The sequence below is a fragment of the Doryrhamphus excisus genome, linkage group LG6 (assembly GCF_037039965.1).
Source record: "Doryrhamphus excisus strain RoL-2023G ecotype Guam linkage group LG6, RoL_Dexc_Guam_v1.1, whole genome shotgun sequence".
NCBI lineage: Eukaryota > Metazoa > Chordata > Actinopteri > Syngnathiformes > Syngnathidae > Doryrhamphus > Doryrhamphus excisus.
The window spans coordinates 6,259,920-6,268,899 of record NC_136362.1 but is presented as its reverse complement, the minus strand read 5'-3'; the positions used below and the strand labels follow the sequence as shown (position 1 = coordinate 6,268,899).

Here is an 8,980-nt window from a genome sequence, read left to right as displayed (position 1 = left end):
CTAAACAAACACGACAGGAGTACGTGTGCGAGTATGTGCGAGTTTGAAACCCTAACACAGGACTTTATGAGCCGCTCTTGGTTTGCTTTGTTGTACAAAACCACTATTTCACTTCTTACCGTTTTCTCATAGCGAAAGAAAAGCACGATAACTGCGTGAAAATAAAGTTTTATAAGTTTAAAAGAAAAAAATATGGGGGTAAAAGCGGACATAAGCGTTGTATACATACATCCATTATACAAATACTACATCAAAATATCTATTTTTCACCCACCCTGCTAGCTTGACTGATGTCGACGTTGATTTTGGATTGACCTTTACAATAAATAAAAAACATTAGCGTTATTTTCTAACATTTTACTATATGTTTTGTCACGTGACTTGTCATTATCATAACTCGTTATTGTGATGAGATGTATATCGCGCGGGAAATTACTATTTAAGAATATTTTTGGACTTTTTTATGAAACTCTTATAGACAGTTTTTTTAAGTATACGTATATCATCACAGTCTGTGATTATTCCATTCAAATGATTATCTGTGATCATCCCAGTAGTAGTAATGTACTTTATTGTATATTCTAGAACTTTCAAAGGCTTTTCTGTCCACACGTTGTCCAAGTAGCAGAAATAAAAGCTAATTTGTCACTTCTGCTCTACTCGTGTTTGCTTTCCGAGAACATGTCCACGGAGGGACTATTGTGCTCCACAGGCTGGAAATTTTCCACTTTGTTTAGAGCGGATCATCGGCCTGGCAGGGGCGTATCAAAGAGGGGGAGGGGTGGGCAGCAGGGGGCTTTGTGCATGATTGGCTCCACTTGATAATGTTACAGTAGAGCGTCGCCCTGCTCGGCTCTGTCCATTATTGCGGCTTTGGAATAAAAGTGCGGCATAATAAGACACGTCAGTCAGGGTGGAACAAAACAGGCAAAGTGTAGCCTAACCCCCCCTCTCCCCCCAACGCACCTCTGTCCACCCCCTTCCTGCTCCTGTCTTTATTCTCGGGCCTGTGTCCTGAAGAGGGGATTGTAATAAATTGTGCAATTTTCTGCGTTGGCAGTGGCATTCAAAATCAAGCTTGCATTGAGAGGGGACCCACCCGGCCCCCACCATCACCACCACCAGGCCCCCAATCTCTCTCTCTCCACCAATACTTTCCTTTATTCCCCCCGCCCCTTGTTCTGCCCCCTTTAGCCCTGCCTCTGTCTTTGGCACAGCAAGAGAGTTTAGAAAAGGAGCGTGGGTTCTATTCAGCCTCGGCCTGCAGCCCCTCGCCACAGCCGGGCCGGGTGAAACCAATCCATGGACTTTAGTGGCTTCCAGAGTCCAATTAGTGCTTTGTGAGGACTTCCACTGCACTCCTCCACAGGCCCGAGAGGGGCTTTCCGTGCAGTGTCATGAATTATATGACATCTGGGCGGCCTTTTCAACACTTTCTGAGGTGACTGTTTAACTGAAAAAAACTCCCCCTAACATCTACTTGCAAAGACGTGTCAGCTAGCATCCACTCAGGTGTTTCACTTGTGTATATGAAAACAGACAGGATGTTTGTAAATATGCACTTTTGGCCATGTGTTTTTCTACAAAAATCAGCAATTAATGTTTTATTTTAACAAGTTAAGCGACAACATATCAAAATAAAACTGTGTTGCATTGTACTTTATGTTCATAAATGTAACATAATGGACTTAAGAAGAATAAAAAACATCACTAGAGATTAAAACACATTCCAGTCTTCTCAAAGTAGCACTATTTGAAAAGTATAAACAAACAGTGCCCTCTAGTGGACAATAATATAACACCAAAACCAGATCCGCAATCGGCCTTTTTGCCTCCTCTAAGCTTCCGTACTTGTTCCGGTCACGTGTTTTTGTTTACCAGGGAATCTCGCGTGCTCCGACAGCATTTAGCAAACCTACAAAGCTAGCCGCGATACGCAAAAGTAAACAGACGCGAAATTATAAACACTTATGTATTTTTTTTATTTGTGCGTTTATTAGTTGCTCCGTGTGGATATAGTGAGGTTTTAAAATGACGCTAAACTCCTCGTAGACGGCGGGCTAGCGGGTAACGTTAGCTAGCATCTTGACGTTAGCCGTGTCTTTAGGCTAATTTCAGACATTATGAGGTCCCTGAATTATGTCCAACGTGTTAGTTTGGACTTTACGGGAACGCTCTTTCCACACGCTATTTGCTTGGGAGATGCTGACAACGACACGGTAAGCGACATTTTTTTCATGTCTTCCGTCATTAATTCATGTTGAAACTTGATTCCTTTTGCTGAGTGGAGTTCTTCTCTCATGTCTGATTACCATTTTAATTTAGCTGGTGGGTAGCAGGGGTGAATAGGTGAACAAGTTAATCGAAACGAGTACCCGTGAATCCGGATCCAGTGAAACGGTGCGTTTTGAAAGACTCCTTCAATATTGTCACAGGTCTTGTTAGTTGCCACTAGGGGGCATCCTTTCAATGTACTGTATTGACCAGTGATGGGCGACTACCGTGGACGATCCAAAGGCAGAAATGAGCCGGAAACACACAACAGCGGCGACATTAAGGATGATAACTAACTAAATAAAAGGCTTCTTCTGCAGCTGAACGAGCTGGTGGTGGGCGACACCAGCGGGAAGCTGCACGTGTACAAGAACGACGACTCCAAGGCATGGATCACCAGGAGCTGCGTGGGCATGGTAGGCAGGTGTGCTGCGACGTCTTGAGACGATAAGTCACAGCCCTCCTTCTTTGTCTTCCCAGCTGACGTGCGTGGCAGTAGGCGACGTGTGCAACAAGGGGAAGGTACGTCTGCGACGACATGAATTAAAAACTCCAGCGTGTCCAACCACAAGCTACTCGTCCCGTCAGAACTTTGTGGTGGCTGTGGGCGCGGAGGGCTGGTTCCACCTCTTCGACCTGACCGCCAGCAAAGCAGATTCATCCAGTCAGCACGACGCTCTCCACGCGGACGAGCAGAAGCCCTTCTTCACGCAGCACATCCCGGCCAACACCAAAGTCATCCTCATCAGCGACATCGGTGCTGGGGCTTCATACGGTGAGTCCGCTCGTGGTTCTGTTTGGTGACGGGTGGTTTGTCTCAGCAGACGGCGACGGCCGCAGCGAGCTGGTGGTGGGCTACACCGACCGGGTGGTGCGGGCGTTCCGATGGGAGGAGCCCTCTGAAGGTTCTGACGGGGGGTTCGGTCAGCTGGTCCTGCTGAAGAAATGGCTTCTGGAGGGACAGGTTGGACTCTTCACCATTTTATGGACTATCCATCAGTAGTGACGGAACCTACCTACCTACTTGCCTACCAACCTACCGACCTACCTACCTACTTGCCTACCAACCTACCGACCTACCTACCTACTTGCCTACCAACCTACCGACCTACCTACCTACTTGCCTACCAACCTACCGACCTACCTACCTACTTGCCTACCAACCTACCGACCTACCTACCTACTTGCCTACCAACCTACCGACCTACCTACCTACTTGCCTACCAACCTACCGACCTACCTACCTACTTGCCTACCAACCTACCGACCTACCTACCTACTTGCCTACCAACCTACCGACCTACCTACCTACTTGCCTACCAACCTACCGACCTACCTACCTACTTGCCTACCAACCTACCGACCTACCTACCTACTTGCCTACCATCCTACCTACCTACTTGCCTACCAACCTACCGACCTACCTACCTACTTGCCTACCAACCTACCGACCTACCTACCAGGTGGACAGTCTCTCCGTGAACCCGGGTCCTGAGGGCCTGCCAGAGCTGATGGTGTCCCAGCCGGGCTGTGGCTACGCCATTCTTCAGTGCTCCTGGACGCAACAAGATTCTCCCCACAGCGGCGGCGGCGACGAGGAGGACGCGCCTGCCACGCCCGGGAGGTAAGCAAAGGTTGCCAAACCATGAGAGCGACTTTTATTAACCACAAGGACTGCCCTCCGTTTGTGGCAGGAGATTGTTGCGTCTTAGTTCCCCAGTAACTACTCTACTCATTAATTGTTCATTGGTTTCTTAGTAACAACTCTAAATGCATGTGTCTTAGCTCCTCAGTAACTACTCTAAATGTATGTGCTTTAGTTCCTTAGTAACCACTCTACTCATTAGTTGCTCGTTAGTTCTCCATTAGTTCCTTAATAACTACTCTAAATTGTTGTGTCTTAGTTCCCCAGTAACTACTCTACTCATTAATTGTTCATTGGTTTCTTAGTAACGACTCTAAATGCATGTGTCTTAGCTCCTCAGTAACTACTCTAAATGTATGTGCTTTAGTTCCTTAGTAACCACTCTACTCATTAGTTGCTTGTTAGTTCTCCATTAGTTCCTTAATAACTACTCTAAATTGTTGTGCCTTAGTTCCCCAGTAACTACTCTACTCATTAATTGTTCATTGGTTTCTTAGTAACGACTCTAAATGCATGTGTCTTAGCTCCTCAGTAACTACTCTAAATGTATGTGCTTTAGTTCCTTAGTAACCACTCTACTCATTAGTTGCTTGTTAGTTCTCCATTAGTTCCTTAATAACTACTCTAAATTGTTGTGCCTTAGTTCCCCAGTAACTACTCTACTCATTAATTTTTCATTGGCTCCTTAGTAACTACTCTAAATTATTGTCCCTTATCTCCTCAGTAACTACTCAAATATACGTATGTGCTTTAGTTCCTTAGTAACTACTCTACTCATTAGTTGCTCATTAGTTCTCCATTAGTTCCTTAATAACTACTCTAAATTGTTGTGCCTTAGTTCCCCAGTAACTACTCTACTCATTAATTGTTCATTGGTTCCTTAGTAACTACTCTAAATGCATGTGCCTAGTTCCTCAGGAATTATCCATGAGTTGCTCATTAGTTCTCCATTAGTTCCTTAATAACTACTCTAAATTGTTGTGCCTTACTTCCCCAGTAGCTACTCTACTCATTAATTGTTCATTGGTTCCTTAGTAACTACTCTAAATGCATGTGCCTAGTTCCTCAGGAATTATCCACGAGTTGCTCATTAGTTCTCCATGAGTTCCTCGGTAACTACTCAAAATTGATGTGCTCGAGTTCCTTAGTAACTACTCATTAGATGCTTATTAGTTCATTAGTTCCTGGGTAACTACTCACTAGTTGCTCAGTAACCACTCTAAATTGATGTGCCTCGGTTGGTTAGTTCCTCCGTTGTGACAGTAACTATTTTTGTGTACAGTGAGGCCAAAATATGTTTGGAACTAAAAAGGAGAAGCAGCTGTGGTTGTGGCGGCCAAAATGATGGTGGCGGTGAGGTGCTGATTCATTTCTATCTATTCCCAAGTGAGGGCCCTTCCCGAGATGTAGTCCTCCATCTGACCACCGGGAGGATCCACAACAAGAACGTGTCCACTCACCTCATCGGAAGCATCAGCAAAGGTGCCAAACGCCAGCCAAGGCGTGTCAAGGTTCCTAACATCACGTGGTCCTCTTTCCCAGGCTCCAAGGAGGAATCTTCCAAATGCGGCCTCTTCGCTCTTTGCACTTTGGATGGTGAGTTGGAGAGTCAGGGCATTGCGACCCCACAGATCCCGGATCAGCTGTAGATCTCATCAATGTTTCACGAGGAGGAGGAGGAGAGCATCGGGTGGGATTAGGGCGGCACCCGGCGTTGAATACATGACAGTAACATGGATGAGGAAGGCCACGGGAGGCCACAAAAGTCATGATCATAAACGCATCACTGCGTCAGGCGTGTCATGACAGGAAGTCATCTTGTGTCGCAGGAACCCTGAAGCTGATGGACAGCTCGGAGCAGCTGCTGTGGTCGGTACAGGTGGATCATCAGCTCTTCGCCCTGCAGAAGCTGGACGTCACGGTCGGCATGACAAACTTCACGTTCACTCGTCACGACGCCTTTTCGAGCACATTGACGTTTTTTTTTTTTTTTCTTCCAGAGGGACGGCCGGGAGGAGGTGGTGGCGTGCGCCTGGGACGGCCAGACCTACATCATCGACCACAACCGCGCCGTGGTGCGCTTCCAGTTTGACGAGAACGTCAACGCCTTCTGCGCGGGTGAGGACGCCGGGAGCTCAGCCTCCATGTTGCCTTCTTTTATCAGGCACACGTACGCCTCTGAAATGTCTTTAGGCTGAAGAATGAAGACTCAAACGTGCACATCTCACTTTGGGCCAGCAGGTGGCAACAGAGAACATTTGTGTGCATACATAATTAGCATGTCATTCATATCTTACATGCATTTCTATGTATGCATGTATATCCATATGTATTCCATTGTGTGTGTGTGTGTGTGTGGTGCAGGTCAGTACACGTGCAAGGAGGGCAAGAACAGCCCGTGTCTGGTCTACGTCAGCTTCAACCACAAGATCTACATCTACTGGAAGGTGGAGCTGGAGCGCATGGAGTCCACCAGCCTGCTGCGCGTGCTGGACCAGAGGCCAGAGTTCAAAGGTCACCTGCAGACGCTGGGATTGGGTGAGTGTCGTCCATATTGTCGCTTTAACCTTCAACCCGCCCATGTTTGCCTCGAGGGAGCGTCGGCAGAAGTGACTGTGTCGCCCTCCTCCTCCTCCCTCCCCCCGCTCCCCACAGGAGGCGCTGACCCGGCGGCCGTCAGAGCTCTGCTGGCGGACGTTCTCTACGCTGACGCCTCCCCCTCATGAGAGCCGACGACGTCCTGAAAGGAGCTCTACCGTCACGCCGCCGCCCCTACTCCCCCCCGTGTTTCACGTCATTTCAGAACGTGCCCCCCCGCCCCCATCCTCCCGGTGCTCCCAGTGGGAGGATCCCGTCACCGCCATGTTGACACCTCATGCAATGTAGATGATGTGTGTGTCAGACACTCAATAGCTCCCACCATTGACTAAAAACATGCATGTTCATGCTAAATAAATGCATGAACACCCCCGCTCCCCCCACCCCACCCTCAGCCGGGGTGGTCAGTAATACCGCCTGACACCCCGGTAGGACGCACGCCGTACTGTAGTAGCGTACTCTACTGTACTGGGCCTGTCTTACGTAAGCCAGCGGCCGCCATGATGCGTCTCTGATGTGATGTGCACTGACAGGCAGCTGCACCGCTCGGAGGCGCCGCGGCCAATAATGCGTCCATCACACAGCAACTTCGTGTCCCCATCCCCCCCCCCCTCCGCGAGGGCCACCTCGTCCAACAGGAAAGGATGCGAGACTCTCATATTTTGTAAAGCAACACGTAGATGAAATGAATGAAATACTTCATAATTATTCATGGCAACTTCACCCTGGGCTTTTTTTTTCTCCTCACATTAGGGACGTACTTTTTGTACATTTTAATTTTATAATATTATGACTCATATTTTGACTTTATTCCCATAATATTAGCAATTCTTCTCCAAAGCTGAATTTGGTTTCCCATAACGTTACAATGCTAGTGTGCTTTCTAACCAAAGTGTCTTTCCTGCAGAGGTGTCGTCTCGCTAACAGGATGTGGCAAAGGAGGAGGCGACAAGGGGGGGGGGTCTCTTCTACTCGTTTCTCTTCATGTTCCGCGGCGGGCGAGCGTGACGAAGCAACACCTGACAGCCCGAATGGGAAAAAGTGCAGCACGTCCCGACACCCTTTGGTGACACGGAAGCCGCACTGGCAGCTTTTTGGGGACTCGGCGCGGTGAGCTAATCTCTGGCCGTCTGCTGGTGCACAGATAAGACACGGCTTTAGCCAGAATACATATCTTTTATTTATTACACAGAAAATACTGCTCAGAGAAAGAGAAACACCAAAAGGAGGACAAACTAGACCTCTGTGTTGATGGCGCTGGCAGGGGAAGTAGCGGCCAAATATAGCAGAAACAAACCCAAAATGCTAATCAAACCTTTTACAAAAACACAGATGTGACACGGAGGCATTGAACAAGATGTTTCAGCGTAAGAAAAGTCATTACACGCTATGAATCATTTCTCTTGTCGTACCACTTTCCACCACAGGAGGCACCAGAGGGTCTGCAATTGGCGGCAAAAATGAAATCAGTGAAAAACCACAAGAGTATTTGGGCCACACTGAAAAATAAAAGCGGATATTTCCACAGTGAAGTCTTATATTTACGAGACAAAATAATGTTGGTAAAGTTGTAATGCTAGATGTTAAATTTGCGATGTTTTTCTTGTCAATTTTCAACTTTATTCTCATATTTATTTATAAAAAATTACGAGAAAAAAAGTCAAATTAATGAGACACATACTCAGGATAGAGTTCAGTGTCAAATTAGTGTCAAATTTACAACTTTATTTTTGTAAATGTTAAACTTTTTTTCTTCTACTTGTGTTTATTCTGGTCAAATAAAGTCATAAATGTAGGAAAATAGTCACACATTTACGCAAAAAGGTTGTAAATTAAATTTAGGAGAAAAAAAGTGAGAATAATGCTGTCAATTGACAAGAATAAAGTTGTAAATTTACAAGAGAAAAGTTACCAGGAAAAAGTCAAATGATTGAGACAAAAACTCGTAATATGACGAGAATAAAGTCATAAATTCATGAGAAAAAAGTTGTGTCATAGTGTCTAATTTACAGCTTCTCTTCTTGTCAATTTGTTAGAATAAAGTTGTAAATTGACAAGAAAAAAAGCATACATTTGGTCATTAAAACATGTTTTTGTTTGTTTCTTCTGCTTTTTCCTTACGGAGTCACCACATCGGATGTTTTTTTGATCCGCATATTTATTTTTGGCTTGAGCCCTTTGTAGTCCGGATGCCCTTCCTGACGAATACGATGGTGCTTACTGTGCAGATTCGAACCTGGGGCATCCGCTCCAAGGACCAGAACGCTAACCACTACAATATAAATCTATTTATTTTTAAATTCAGTATTAAAATTATGTAACAAACAAATTACAAATATATGAATTGGTTGTGCGTTCAAGATAAATAATTTTAAAGTCCTATTTATGATTCACAATTTTAATAAACATTTTTAATTAGCAATATAATAAACAATTTACCCATTTATTTAGCTTTATTAAATG

General features: G+C 45.7%; 1 protein-coding gene across 2 annotated transcripts; it reads left to right on the top strand.

The window, feature by feature from the left end:
* The first annotated feature begins 1,856 nt into the window (after nucleotides 1-1,856).
* Nucleotides 1,857-7,268, top strand: itfg2 (integrin alpha FG-GAP repeat containing 2). 2 transcript variants are annotated; one of them, XM_078791275.1, is made up of 12 exons: nucleotides 1,857-2,219; nucleotides 2,595-2,690; nucleotides 2,755-2,796; nucleotides 2,863-3,031; nucleotides 3,096-3,238; nucleotides 3,738-3,898; nucleotides 5,307-5,401; nucleotides 5,462-5,515; nucleotides 5,749-5,840; nucleotides 5,920-6,037; nucleotides 6,284-6,457; nucleotides 6,575-7,268. In XM_078791275.1, exons 1-12 carry the CDS (start codon nucleotides 2,124-2,126, stop codon nucleotides 6,643-6,645), a joined length of 1,311 nt encoding a protein of 436 aa, XP_078647401.1. In that variant the 5' UTR covers nucleotides 1,857-2,123; the 3' UTR covers nucleotides 6,646-7,268. The 2 variants fall into 2 exon arrangements, with proteins under 2 accessions (XP_078647401.1, XP_057922996.2); XM_058067013.2 differs by having other exon boundaries at nucleotides 3,099-3,238; nucleotides 6,575-6,705.
* The last annotated feature ends 1,712 nt before the right edge of the window (nucleotides 7,269-8,980 follow it).

What these genes read in the sequence shown, in the direction of transcription:
- itfg2 (XM_078791275.1), top strand. Translation starts at nt 2,124, where the DNA reads ATGAGGTCCCTGAATTATGTCCAACGTGTTAGTTTGGACTTTACGGGA. An exon ending in TGCAGAAGCTGGACGTCACG is followed by an intron (nt 5,841 to 5,919) that starts GTCGGCATGACA and finishes TTTTTCTTCCAG; the next exon opens with AGGGACGGCCGGGAGGAGGT. An exon ending in CCTGCAGACGCTGGGATTGG is followed by an intron (nt 6,458 to 6,574) that starts GTGAGTGTCGTC and finishes CGCTCCCCACAG; the next exon opens with GAGGCGCTGACCCGGCGGCC.